This window comes from Emydura macquarii, unplaced genomic scaffold (assembly GCF_026122565.2).
Source record: "Emydura macquarii macquarii isolate MOO-44397 ecotype Brisbane River unplaced genomic scaffold, CSIRO-AGI_Emac_v2 contig_2874, whole genome shotgun sequence".
Classification (NCBI taxonomy): Eukaryota; Metazoa; Chordata; order Testudines; family Chelidae; genus Emydura; species Emydura macquarii.
Genome location: NW_027133011.1, coordinates 1 through 14,059, shown reverse-complemented (window position 1 = coordinate 14,059; position 14,059 = coordinate 1). Strand labels below are relative to the sequence as shown.

The following is a 14,059-nucleotide window of genomic DNA, read 5'->3' as shown; positions in this document are numbered from 1 at the left end:
TATTTTCAGGGCCACATATTGTGTGTGAAGTGGAAGGATGGTCAGTTGTTGGGGAGCTATCCTGAAACCCGGGTTCAATTCCTTGCTCTGCCACAGATTTCTTCTGCGATCGTTGGTGAGTCTCTCTGTCACTCAGTTCCCCATAGGTAAAAGGGGGACAGCACTTCCTTGTTTTACAGGGCTGCTGTAAGGAAAAAGGGGTTGATTGTGTGTACTAAGATACTATGGCAATGGAAGCTATTGTAAGTCCCTATGATAGCTGCAGTTTTTGGAGCCAGTGTAGAATACTTTCTTATGAACATAGATTGAACTCCATGCCAAATATATCTCTGTAAAGCCTTCGCCAAAAGGGATTATTGGAATGAGAACACAACATTGTAAAGAAATGCAGTAATCTTTGTAATATTTCAATCTTAACTTTGTAAGAGCACTTTTACATTCAGCAAAACAGTGCATTTTCTTAATGCTAAACACATACCATTTCCTTCAACTTCTGAACATGCATTATTGTCTACTGGGAATGCAATCTACTGAATGAAATTTAACCTATGTAGTGCAGAAGACCAAAATGAATTACTTACTTATTTATTTTCTGAAAAATGGATGTAACGGCCTCTCTTGAACTTTTATTTCTCATTCCTCCTATTTGTATGTTGAGTTTAATATATTTTTGTTGTATTTAATTTTTAAAAATCAGTTAGTAAATGAATTGATGAGACTCTCTGTGTGGTGACATGGCAGAATCATTTTATCTTATTTGTATTTTGTGAAGGAATGAATGAAAACATACATGCTTTATGTAAATTTGTTTGTGCTCAGATATCAGAGTGACAGAAAATACCTACCTAGATTGATGATAAATTAATATTTGTTCTGTTTTTAAAATACATTTGTTACACTTGTTTACAGATCTTCAATTATGTTGGGCCTGCAAAAGTAATTGTCCAGTTAGTCACTAATGGAAAATGCGTCCACTTGCATGCCCATAGCTTGGTGGGTAAATATTGTGAGGATGGAATATGCACAGTTAATGCAGGACCTAAGGATATGGTAGTAGGGTGAGTATACTGATATATCTGGCAAAACTAGTGGGTAGAGAATCGAGGATAAAAACTGTAACTGGTGAGACAAAAATTGTAAAGGTAAACCATTAAATGGAGCATCAGTCCTTCTCTTTCTGCTCTGTACTTTGCTCATACTTTAAAATAGAAAAAATAAGTGTGGCCTCAATTTATCCATGGTTAGAAGACACTGACATGTAAGATGTAGAGGGTATATTTGGGAATTATTCGAATCTGGAAAAGTTAAACAGATTTAACCAAACAATTTTACTATGATTTTGGAGAGCTACAAACAGGCACGTTGTGTGTGCAATCCAGATTTGTATTAAAAGTTTATTCAAAAATGTATTTAGAACTAGCTTGAAAATGGGGATGGCAGAATTGTAAAATTTTTCTTGACCTTTTATTACAGTTTTCATCAATGTTCCATTTTCATTGAACTTTGCCAACATCAGAGCTGAAAAAGAATTAAGAAAATAGAAGTTAGTAAAATGGAAATTAAAATAAGACAAATATAAACATGAGAACATTAAATAACTAAAACTGTTCAATCTAAGTTTAAAGCAATAAAGATCATACTAAAACAACAGTTAGTCTGGTCTTGTTGGTTTACAAGAGAGCAATTGTTTATATCAGTATTCAGTAATCAGGTTAATGTCTGATTTCAGTTGTGGATCAGGTTTAAAGCTAGCTGTTAATTGTGAATTTTACTCCAATGATCTCCTGAATGTCTTTCTTGCTGAAAGTGATGAAGTCTAAAAACTAGAGAGGGAGGAAGACTTCTTTTAAATGCAGTGACTTTTTGATGTTCAAGCCCAATGTGCTGACTTGATTTGATTGTAGCAGTTTAAATAGTTTTATCTGAAATATTTCTTTGGTGTGTTTCCTATTAAACTCCTGTGTAGTTTCTCATCAGATATTTAGGAACCGCCTTTCTATCCTCAATTGACCCATACGAAAATTGGAATATCGACTTCATTCCATGCTAATTCCAGAGCTAATTGACTATTTTTAAATGTGCCAATAGCTCATTTCAAATATAGGTCGTGTATTATGGAAATTTTCACTCAAATTGGTATCTGCAGTGTCTCACTGAATGCCTAATAAAAACCATACTAGTAAATTTCTTATCCTATGGAAATCATTGCACTGTTTTTAGCTTGCTCTCATAATCCTTTAAGACTCTGATTTAACTTCTCTGAACAGGATTTTTGCACAGCAGTTAAAAAATATAGAAGGCCACTGGTTTTAAAATCCAACTGTTCTCCCTACAGAATTCATGAGTTTGAACATCTCTGGTTATGGCATTACCAAGATAGAGCAAGCACAGACAGTGAGGGTCAAATTTTCAAACGTCGTTTCCTGAGTTGCATCCACAACAAAAATACATGCCCAAAACTGGTAACTGCTTGTGCAAACAAGTACTTGTGTGTCAGGTTACCTGTTGTGTGCATCCATATGATCACTGACACGTAGTGATTTAGGTTTTGCATATGCAGTGGCTGCCCTCACATTTTGCAGTGCTGCTCAATCACCCACATTTGAAAATTTACCCTTGAAAAAGCAATATTGCTCAGAAGGTTGGATGATCATGGAGTCTTTGAATCAGCTCCAAGTGATTGGGGTAACAGAGAAAGACTGTGGACAAACTTCTGCATAAGAGACTAAGAATATATTTCTCCAATCATATTGTGTAGGTTTCCAAACCTAGGGATACTTCATGTCACAAAAAAGAAAGTGTTTGAAACTCTGGAAGCACGAATGATAAATGCCTGTAAAAAAGGATACAATCCTGGGCTCCTAGTGCATCCTGAACTCAACTACATACAAGCAGAAGGTGGTGGAGAGAGACAACTAACAGGTGGGTGGGATATTATGCATTTGATTTTTATGGGTCGTGAGAACATGTGTTGGTGATAATAGATTTTGCTCAAGAAACACAGATTCTCAGCCAGAATGATGTCTAAGTAGGCTCCCAAGGCAGTCTGCCCCCAGCTGTGTGTTTTGAGATGTCTTTTGCTTTTGGGATCTCCATTTTCATCATGCATGTAGAACCAGACAACCTGCTCTCCTAGTTTTCGACAACATTTACAGTTGTACACAAGCCCCACCAACATTGCTGTCATCTTCACCCGTTTAGTAGTCTGAGAAACTGAGTCACTTTGTATTATCATGGAGAGTTATCGGCTCCTTTAAGTGGTTGTAGGCAGAATGGAGATCTTGCTGGGGAAAGATCATCCCTCCAATCCCTAGGGTCAGCATTGCTCCCAGAGAGCTAATGAAGGACCAAAGAGCCAATCCAAGTCTACAGCAAAGCCAGAAGTTAGAGAATACTTACTTATTTTACTGCTGCTTGGTGCCTAAAGGATCTAAATGTGATCCTTGTTTAAATAACTGCACTATCTTATCCTTGTCCTCCTCCATCATATTTCTACCCACTGTAAACTCCAAAGGGCCAGGACTTCTTTGTATGTTTGTGAGGTGCCTGGCACAATTATGGGTGCAGTATAAATATCAACATGCAGGCAACAAATTGCATGTCATTGCACTTACTGCAAGTGCAGTATGCAGTGAATTACCCCTTTACAATTTTCCAAGTAAAAATAAGGATTGAAGCTTGTGGTTAAAACAATAAAATAACAAAAAGCAAAGCGATTTTTGTCAGTGCTTTTTGGAGGTAGAATTATTTTTCCCCCTGTTGTGTCAATTTCTCTCTGCTATTGATTGGTTCTAGAACGGGAAAGAGAAATCATCCGTCAGGCAGCACTTCAGCAGACTAAAGAGATGGACCTCAGCGTGGTGCGACTCATGTTCACTGCCTTCCTCCCAGATAGCACTGGCAGCTTCACGAGAAGACTTGATCCTGTCATATCAGATGCAATATATGATAGCAGTAAGTATATTTGGCATTAATGTCCTTTTCCTTTCTAGGAAAATAGGATATAGGAATTGCCAGCCTGGATCAGACCCAAGATCCACTTAGTCCCTGTCCTATCTCTGGCAGTGGTCGGTGTCAGATGCTTCAGAGGAAGGTGTAAGAACCCCACATGAGGCTGATGTGGGATAATCTGCCCCTCACGTTGGGTGTCATCCTGGTCTCTAGGAGTAAGAGAGTGGCCTAAGCCCTGAAGCCTAAGGTTCAATATCCTGTGATGAGGTCCTTGGTGGGCCGAGGGGCCTAATGCTTAGTCCTGTGTCGCTTCCTACCACTGCTTCCTTCCCTCAGCTTCTGCTCCAAGATAAGGAAAAAGGAAACCAAACTGCCAAGCCCAGCTGGGCTCCGCATACAGTCCAGTTCCTGCAGGGAGGCTTCTCCAGCCCCTTTTGGCAGGAGCTTGCAGGGTAGGTCTATACTCTTCCCCAGCCTCCCACTTCTGAGCTGGGTTGCTGCTCCCTTTTCAACCCTCTTTCTCGGTGGAGCATGCTCTGCAGGGTTGGAGGGGTGGGGCTTTCTGGGCCCAGTACAGTCCCTTAACCGCTTCCATCCCAGTGTGGAGTTGGTATATCCCTTCCAAAAAATGTCCTATTAATTATGACAATTCTTGTTCTTGATCTATTGTCTCTAGACCATTCCTTACTTTATATACTTTAAATCCACTCTTTTCATCTCCTTTCCAAGGCAAACAATCCCAGTCTTTTTAATCTCTCTTCATATGAGTTTTTCCGATGCCATTGATCATTCTCATTGCCCATCTCTGAACCCCCTCTAATTCTGCTATTCTCCTACCTGCTACTGATAACTACCAGTTTATCAATATTCATGCAATAATAATCCATAAAAAGTATATACAGTTTTTTAAAAATACAGTACTTGCATTCTCTGGAAGAGTAAAAAGCGTCAGGCTCTTCATCTGTAGAGCCCTGCAAATCCATGGATATCCACTTTATGTCTGCGGATATCTGCATACCATTTTTGCAGATCGCAGATGGATGAAGATCCACATTTTATATCTAAAGCCCTGCAAATCTGCGGATCGTGGATCAGATGTGGATACCAATTTTGTATCTGTGCAGGGTTCTGTTCATCTGGAGGGTGATGTGACATACCAAGTGACATCTCTGAGGAATGTTGATGGTTTACTTTAATATCTGTTATAATTCCAATATGCTTTCATTACGGTACCACACACCCGTATATTGACACAGTAAGCAGAGAGGAGGAAGTTACAATACAAAATGTGCTGTAGTTATGCCAAGCCACATTAAAAAAAAGGTGATGTTGCTCTATACTTTTTTTGTTGTTGTTGTTGCTGAGCAGTCTGAGCATCAAAGTCCATCCTCAGTTTATGGGGAAGGTGGAGGAAATAGATGTATCTGTCTCTCTCACTATCTAGGTTTTCATGCCACTGCCATTGACCAGAGTATCTGGGACCACCAACTGAATTCATTTATTTGTTAATGTCAAAAGAAACAGGGTTTTTTTTCTCTCAATTTATTTTTGAGTGAATCTAGTGCTCTTGAATGGTGCCACTGAAGTCCTCCACAATATGGGCGCAGCGTATGACAGTGCAAGCTTCTACCATGCCACCCTGCCTTTGTGTTTCAGACCTTACATGAAGGTATTATTTGTAATGGTGAGAGGATAGTTCTGTGACCTATCTGCTGAGACTGCCAATAACTGCCATTTTTTGTGGTGGCAATGGGGACCCCAGTCTACTGCCAACTGGGTGGAGACCAAGAAACACTTTTTCAGTAGGCCACAGAGCAGAAAAGAAACAGGAGATTGGAAAACATACAGCAACATACACACACACACCATATTGAGCAGTTAGTAGACAAAGGTCTGCCTTAGCACCACACTGACAGATTTCAAGAGAGAAAATGTGATGCAATTCTCATATGACATTTTTTTTTTATCTAATTAGTAACGATGTAGAGTTTTGCGTCTAGATTGACCTCTGCATTACTTGACTGGTATGGTGCTCATACAGGAGTAACGCGATAGTGAATGAGGCCCTTATTTTGTAGTCCATTCTCAGGCAAAATTTCTACAGATGTCAGTGGGAGTTTTGCCTGCATAAGGTGTACAAGATTAGGTCCTTAAGATGAAAAATTAGTGGTTCATCCTTCATTTTCACAAGAATAGGGATCTAGACAATATCATGTGACTCTTCTTTGAGGTTTGCCTTTTATCCCATTTCTGTGCTTTCTTGTTAGCTAGGCTTGGCAGAATTTGAAGCTCCCCCCCAATTTTGATGGTTTTTATCCATTTTTTATTTTTAAGATTTTCTTTTCTATTTTTAAATATTTTTATTTTTACAGTTGTGGGGGGTAGGGTTGGGGTTAGAACTAGGGCAGTGCTGACAGCGGGGCTGCAGGGGGCTCTCTGTGTGTCTGAGGGGCCAAAGACACCAGGGTGTAAGGTAGTGGGGGAAGGGGCTACGATCATCCTGGCCCAAGGGAGCAGAGAATCCTGGCCAGGACTGCAAGGAGAAGGATGAGCCCCTGGCCACAGGGTGCTGTGGACCATTTCCTGTCTGGGGACAGCTCCCTCACTCCTGGCTGGTGAGCGAGTGGGGCTGTGACAGCGGAGCTGCAGAGGGCTTCCTACACGACTGCAGAGCCGGTGACACCCAGTCCCTGCAGTCCCGCCAGCTGTTACCAATTGATGTCTTTTTTTTTCTTTCAGTGTCAGGGTGTCAGCGGAAATCGATGTGTACAGACCATTATGGATTAAAACCAAACCCTGACATGCCTATTCTTAGCCTAGAGCTGTCAGCAGAGTACATGAATAACATCTTGTTTTTAACTCTTCCCTTTTGACAGAAGCCTCCAATGCCTCCAATTTAAAGATTGTAAGGATGGACAGAACGGCCGGGTGTGTGACCGGAGGAGAAGAGATTTACCTTCTTTGTGACAAGGTTCAGAAAGGTAAGAGCCTCAGACTCTCTGGTGTTTCGAGTCGGCCCATTTGTTGGGACTATAACGTAGCATTGCTGTGTTTGTCATGTACTGTATGCTTAAGGCCTGCAGTGGCATTCAAAGGGACTGTGCCGCCACCGCTCCCATTAACTTCAGCAGGATTTGTGAGTTCTCAGCCCTTCTGAAAGTCAGGCCAGCCGTGATTAAGCCTAACAGGGTGAAATGCCCCACCCTCAAGTAAATGGAGTTTGTGTGGAGAACAGCCTTGGAGAGTTGGGAGAAAGAAGCTCACGTACCCTTTTCCCTCGCCCCCAACCAGCAAATGGTGACCAGGATACCTCCCCAGTCCCTCTGAAGTTTGTGTTTTAGGTGCCAGGCTGCCAGGATTTGTGAACACTGCGTTTGTGTAATCATGGATCTAGGGTGACCGTATTTCCCAAAGGGAAAATGGGACACCACACGGGACTCAACATGAGCCGCTTGCCCAAGCCTCCTCCCACACATGGAGCTAGCCTGAGCTGCCTGGCATCACTGCTTGCCTCTCTCCTCCTCCCCTGAGGGTTCCTTTTGGCAAAGCTGAGCATTTGTCCTGTTTGCCTGATGATCAGTTGGCAAGAGCAAATGGGACAAATGCCCAGCTTTGCCAAAAAAAAAAATCGGGACACCCGGGACAGGGTTTAAAAGGGAATCGTCCCAGCCAAAACAGGACATGTGATCACCCTTCGTGGACCCAGTGATCACACCCCAATGGTGCCTCCAACCCCTTGTATAATGGGTAGTGGGAGCTGCAGGTGCTCAGCACTGCTGATAATCAGGCCATTTTTATGGAGATGCCAAAGGGAATGAACCTGTAAATAGTTACTACAAGGTATAAGGTTTGTGCCATGTGAGGTGTCCCATGGACTCACAGTAGTAAATATTATTCCGGGAATTAAGTGTTTGCAGGGTTAAGCGCTAAATACGGATTTGGATGCCTAATTTAAGATGCTCAAATTTGAACATATTGACTTTTTTTTTTTTTAAATATTCTGATTTCCTGTTCATCGATGGAAGTAAACAGAAAAGAAAAAGGGGACTTGGAGTGTTGTAGATCAAAGCAGGGACTGCCAGATCTACTTTATCTCTACAACAGTGTGCATGGTTCTCTGCCTGACCGTAGAGTGGTTAAATGATTCAGGCATTTTCTGTTATTCCACACTGCAGCAGAGAGCTGTGGAAGAAGACAATGTACCATGTAGTTCTGTAGGGAAGAGAGAAACTGGTGGAGTTTGGGGAAATAGTTTTTTCTTTTTAAAACTATAAATCCAGGGCCTTTCAAGGTGATTAAGTAAAATGTAATTTTTTTAAGAAGTCTGAATAAATGGAAACTCCAAAAGTGGGGTTTCCCTGACCTGATTCCACTCTCTGAAACCTCTGTGCCCTAGGAAATTTGAATGCACATGGCAGCAGGGCTGAAAGGAGTGTTTCTCAGTCTTAATCCTGCCAGATTGGGGCTCAGGCAGAAACAGCTCACTGACTCCAGGGCTCTTCCCATTGCTTAGGAAGATGAAAGACTTTCTTGCAATTGACAAAGACAGAAAATGAGCTTTTAATATAGCTCCGCCCAAAGATGCTGAGGAAAGAGTCTTCAGGGCCGCCTGTTTTTCCCCACCTCTCCAAAGAGATCTCTACAGACGGCCACCAGCCTGACAGAACCATCTCTACCCCTCCCACTGCTTTGGGAAGGGGGAGGAAATGCGTTGCTGGAGAGCACTTAGCTCAGGACTGCTGCTGAAAGTAGATGTCGTCACTCTTGACAGTAGCTGAGAAGTGGCTTTTGGCCAGCAGTAAATAGAACTTGAACCTGACGAGTTCAAGTTTTGTTCAAATTTAAGAACTCCCTCCCTATGGTTATTCTGTATCAAGGTACTGCAGGAATCCTATTTAATCGTAAAACAGGAAGAGACAGTGAGCCACATTCTCCACCCACACCGGTTTAAATCAAGAGCAACTCCAATGAAGTCACAAGAATTCTACCAGCATAAAACTGGTGGAAATAAAATCAGAATTGGACCCCAAATAATGTTTATATAAATCTTCCTAAACTTTAACATACTTGAAAGGGGTAAAGTTCTTGGTGTTTAATGTATTCTTCTAAATGTAACACATTACCACAGAAAGCAAATACTGGGTGAAATTCAGCATTAGAGAGAATTATTTTCCTTTACCAAAAATCTTTTATTGTTGTTTATAGTATACAGTATGAATGAGTGCTAGGAAAAATATAAACTTTTAGAACTGCCATCCACCATTTAATATTTATTAGAAATTGATTTAACCAAAAGCATAAAAAAAGGTAAGTGAATTAACTCTCTCACCCTGTTTACAGATGATATTCAAATTCGTTTTTATGAAGAGGATGAAAATGGTGGGGTGTGGGAAGGCTTTGGAGATTTTTCTCCTACAGATGTACATAGGCAGGTAAGTGGCCAAACGGCTGCAATTTGCTAATGGCTTTCAATTCTTTAGCTACTAGGGCCCCATTTGAACCAATGGCTTAGTAGTGAAAGGCTCTGTATCCCAATACTAATCTTCTCAATCAACGTTTTCCCTCTGTTACTTCATAATAATAAATGTTGCCCTGATTTATTTTAAAAGATAAATGATAGTTCCAACAAAACTTAGAAACACACTAAAAGGAAATTTGCAAAGTATGATGCAAAAATAATGGTAAAGGAGAGATGTCAGGCACACCTATGGAAAAATGGTACAGAGTAACATATCTCCAGTGCTCCTACAGGAATACTAAGGATACCATGGAAAAAAGATAAAGCAAGAGAGAAAATACAATACCTACATGTATTATATATTTGTGTATCATAAAAGGCATTTAAACTTTAATTAGCTCCAAACTAGAAGTAAAAATAAAATGGGAATTTATAGTTGTGGTAGCCTTCATGCAAACGAGATTTTCTTCTCAGCTGTAACTAACTAAAATCCCCCAAAATACAAAAACTTAGGGGTAAAGCAATATCTTATTTCAGAAAACTCTATTCCTGACAACCTGCTGATCATTGTTTTTCACAGTTTGCTATCGTATTCAAAACCCCAAAGTACAGAGATGTCAATATCACAAAACCAGCATTTGTGTATGTCCAGCTACGGCGGAAATCTGATCTGGAAACAAGTGAACCAAAGCCTTTTCTGTACTACCCAGAAATCAAAGGTAATTCATTCAACCTGTTCCATGCATTACTAAGGGGAAGTCTCCTGCTCATCAAACAGCAGAGTCCTCGTATATTTGCTAATACAATGGGACTCATTTTGGGTAATCTTTTTGTGCCATGGTTTTTGACCTCTAGAAAATACTATACTTGACGGCTCATGTTGGGCAGAACTAATGGAAAAAATGGGTTATTTTGCTGCAGCTTCTGCCTTTCAGATGAAACATAAAACCAGGGTCCTGACTAGAGCTGGTGAAAATAGAAAATATATTTTACATTTCCCTTCCCCCTCATTTTTCATTGAAATGTTAGGAACGTTCTGACCAGCTCTAATCCTGACCCACTTGTGTTCATCAAATAACCCCATGGCACCTCTTGCAAGAGGAAGAGTGGTGTCATTGGTGGGGGAGAGGAAGAGAAGGGGTTTTCATGAAAATACTGTAAGTCATTTAGGTGAAGTGTAATAGTTGGACTCAGACCTGGAGACTGTTCAGTGTCGGGAAGCTTTCCCAGTGGATCAATACTTTTTTTAAGACTTGCATGCTGTGAATTAGTCTGATTGAATTATAAGGTTGTTCTTAGTGTTCATGTTAGTATTAATAATAAATAGTAATACAAATATTTGTGTTATGGCATAGCTCAGAGGTCCCCATCAGGGACCACATGCACATGTAATAAAAGACAGCAGCTTATGATCTTAAGCCCTGATCCAATAGCATATGTATGTGTGTTTAACTTTAAGCACATGACTAGTCTCACTGAAATCTGTGACTGCTCATGTGCTTCAAAGCATATACCTAAGCATGTATAGGATTGAAGATTTAGCTCGTGACAAGAGAAAATGGATAGACAAAACAGAGACATGGGGGAGGAAGAGGGTGACAGGTGCAAGTGAATTATTTCTGTTGTGGTATAATAAATAGCAAAAAGTAATGAGAAATCTCCATGTTCAGAGGTGGATATTTGAACTTAGGTGAACACCTCTATTTTTTAGCATCCAGGAACTCCTTGCGTAAATTGTATAAAAATCTCTCTTACACTGCTCCAGAGCTAGCCCACCAATTTTGAGGCTAACTTTTTGGGGGTTTTGAGAGGGGTGAAAATAATTGAATGATGATTTCTGTAAATGTCTTTTTCATAAACTCTGTCCAACGTATCACAAAGGCTGGCATTCAGGGATGGTATTCTAGCAACTGTACTGTGCTATTCCCCTGTTGAATAGTGCTCAAGTGAGCTCAGAAATGTGTTTTTTGTTTCCTGGGCCAGACACATTAACTGCTTTTTGGGGTTTTCTCTCTTCCTGGGTGTGAGTATATTTGGTGCATGTACACTTTTCTATGTACTCTGTATGTCTGTAAATTGTGCATTCATATACAGACTTTTATTATGTTGGTCTACGTGTTCAATGGTCGGGATTGATGCTGTTCTGCATGCAGTTTCCTTATCATGGCCTCTCAGGAATTATCTCATTGTTTGTTGGGGGGATATTTTCTTCTTTCTTCAGCAATGTGGCTGGGCTTCCTCATTGCTAGAATTTTTATGTCACTTTTTGATACCTCCTCTTTTCATGACCATTTCATTTTCTCTATGTTTAACTGTAGGGTGCTGGTGTTCTCCCCAAAGTCTTCAGGATTTTTTTGAAGCTGGGAACTCTTTTTACCTTTATTTGTGGTACTGTGTGTAAGGCTGGTTCTCAGCTACTGCCCTGGACGGCTTTTTTATGTCTTGCTTTAAACTCATTTTTCTTTCTGGCCTGTCTGGTACTGAAGTATGCTTCATTTCAGTTGTGCCCTGATTCAAAGGTATTGAGCACCTCTCCACCCCAAACCATATAGCCTCTTTCTAAAGTGCATTTGCTTGGCAGATAAAATCGCCTTTTTGTTCCCTAATGGGTAAAATTTTCAAAAGCATGTTAATGGTTTAGGAGCCTAAGTCTAATTTTCAAAAGTGATTTAGGCACTTGGGAGCCTAAGCTCCACTGACTTTCAATGAGACTTTGGCTACTAATGCATTGGGGGTACTTTTGAAAATGTTACTCAGTGTCTCCTGCCATGGCCTATCCCAATCATCTTTATTTGGGTATCGTGGCACCAGATACAGTACTAGAGAAGATGCCTGGACCCATCTGCGTGATCATGTCCTTGGTGCTATGGTCTGTCTGAGAATGTTGCTTGGTTTGTTACTTACTGGAGATGTTGCAGTTCTTGATGTACAAACATGATTTGTTGTTTGGATCTGAAAGTTTACCCTACCTACAGGTACTTCTGATTTCCCCTTAAACTGTTGTATTCTAGTATACATTCGGTACCAATGCTCTTTTCTGTGCCCAGCTGGTGATGGGAGTGACTCATCCTCTCCTTTTGCTGTTTCTCTTTCATTCACTCCCTCACCCCAAAATACAGATAAAGAAGAAGTTCAAAGGAAACGACAGAAGCTCATGCCTAATTTTTCTGATGGTTATGGTGGAGGCAATGGTGCAGGAGGTGGAGGGGGTGGAATGTATGGAGGCGGAGGAGGCGGTGCTGGCTCAGGTAAAGAGAAAAGATAATTGATCTGAAGCATAAGCTTTAAACTTTAACATGTGTGGTTTGTTCTCTAGTCCGTAAAGAAAGGGCATGTGTTTATTTGTTGTTAAAATTGACATGGGGAATCTCTGTATTTCTGTAGGTACAGAAGGCCTGAATCTCATTTCACTTACTTTGATGTGAAACCAGTGTAACTCCATTGAATTCAGTGAAGTTATTTGTGATTCTTACTGGTGTGAAATGAGAATCAAAACTGTAATATTTTCAGTAAATCCTCTTCTTTCCTGTTGGAGGCCATAACCCTCTCATTGTTTTTCTTCCTTGAAGTTGTATGTCACAGATGCCTTCCTTCTGGCTAAAGCAGACTAGGCAGAAATCCCCTCATTGTCAATGCCGTTAGTTAACGGCAGTCATTGTTCAGAAATTCAAAAGGTGCTGGCTGCTCAGTGAAATGTCTCTGCAGTGCTGCGGTTCCTGCTCCAGTTCCAGCTGGCCCACCGAGCAAGGGACCAGAAACTGATTCTGTGTCTACTGCATGGCATTGAGGAGCAGTATGATATGTTACGTGATGATCGTTTTTGTTTCTTGCAGGAACAGTGATATACTGTGGAGCAGCTAGGCATCATTTGAACAGTGACATCCTGGAAGTCATGATCAGTATAGCCTTTCTGTTAGAGAAGGGGAGAGAGCAGCTGTTCTCAAACTGCGGTACATGTACCACTGGTGATAGAAGGGTTAGTCTAAAGCATGGTATCAGAATACAAATCCATTATAACTACATGAATTAAAATTATTCAGGCAGCATGCCAGGCCCCATGTTGAATAGTAGATGTGGTATATGCTATCTCTTACTTTCTGAGAACTGCAGAGATAAAGGATGCTGCTAGTCAGGCATCTAGACTTTTTCCTTTGATTGTCATAAAGGTGGAGGGTCGGGCTTTAATCTGTCACTTGTTATTTTAGTAGGATGGAAAATCAAAAGGACAAAATACTAGGAACTGTACATAAAATAATGCTTTTGTCTGAGCATTTGGTTTCATTGTATTGCTTGTTTTGTTTCTGAGAATAATTCAGTAATTCTTTTTTCTTTTACTTTGCTGCTGTTTTTAGGATATGGTTATCCCTCTTATGGGTATTCTGCTTATGGAGGCATGCCTTTCCACCCGGGCACCACAAAACCTAGTGCTGGAATGAAACATGGTAACAAATAAAATAGCTTGGTTGCAAAAATAATTTTTAGTTTACTCTATTTGCTTCACCTAATCAGTGATTACTATTAATGACTACCAAAGCTATGAAACTTGGTCGCTCTAACCTGGATTAAACCAAACAGGATTAAAGTACATGTGCAAACACTCAGATGTGCTTACAGTGATCACTAAATTAGCCAACAGAACCTCTCACTGCT

General features: G+C 40.6%; 1 protein-coding gene across 1 annotated transcript; it reads left to right on the top strand.

Annotated features, from left to right (window-relative positions):
- Positions 1 to 224: 224 nt before the first annotated feature.
- Positions 225 to 13,851, top strand: LOC137166546 (nuclear factor NF-kappa-B p105 subunit-like; the record flags this gene model as incomplete). Its single annotated transcript, XM_067568319.1, has 9 exons — positions 225 to 242; positions 910 to 1,058; positions 2,759 to 2,922; positions 3,796 to 3,954; positions 6,828 to 6,932; positions 9,292 to 9,383; positions 9,990 to 10,128; positions 12,529 to 12,657; positions 13,762 to 13,851. Coding segments are annotated over exons 1-9 (1,045 nt in total), but the record flags the coding sequence as incomplete, so codon positions are not given.
- Positions 13,852 to 14,059: the final 208 nt, after the last annotated feature.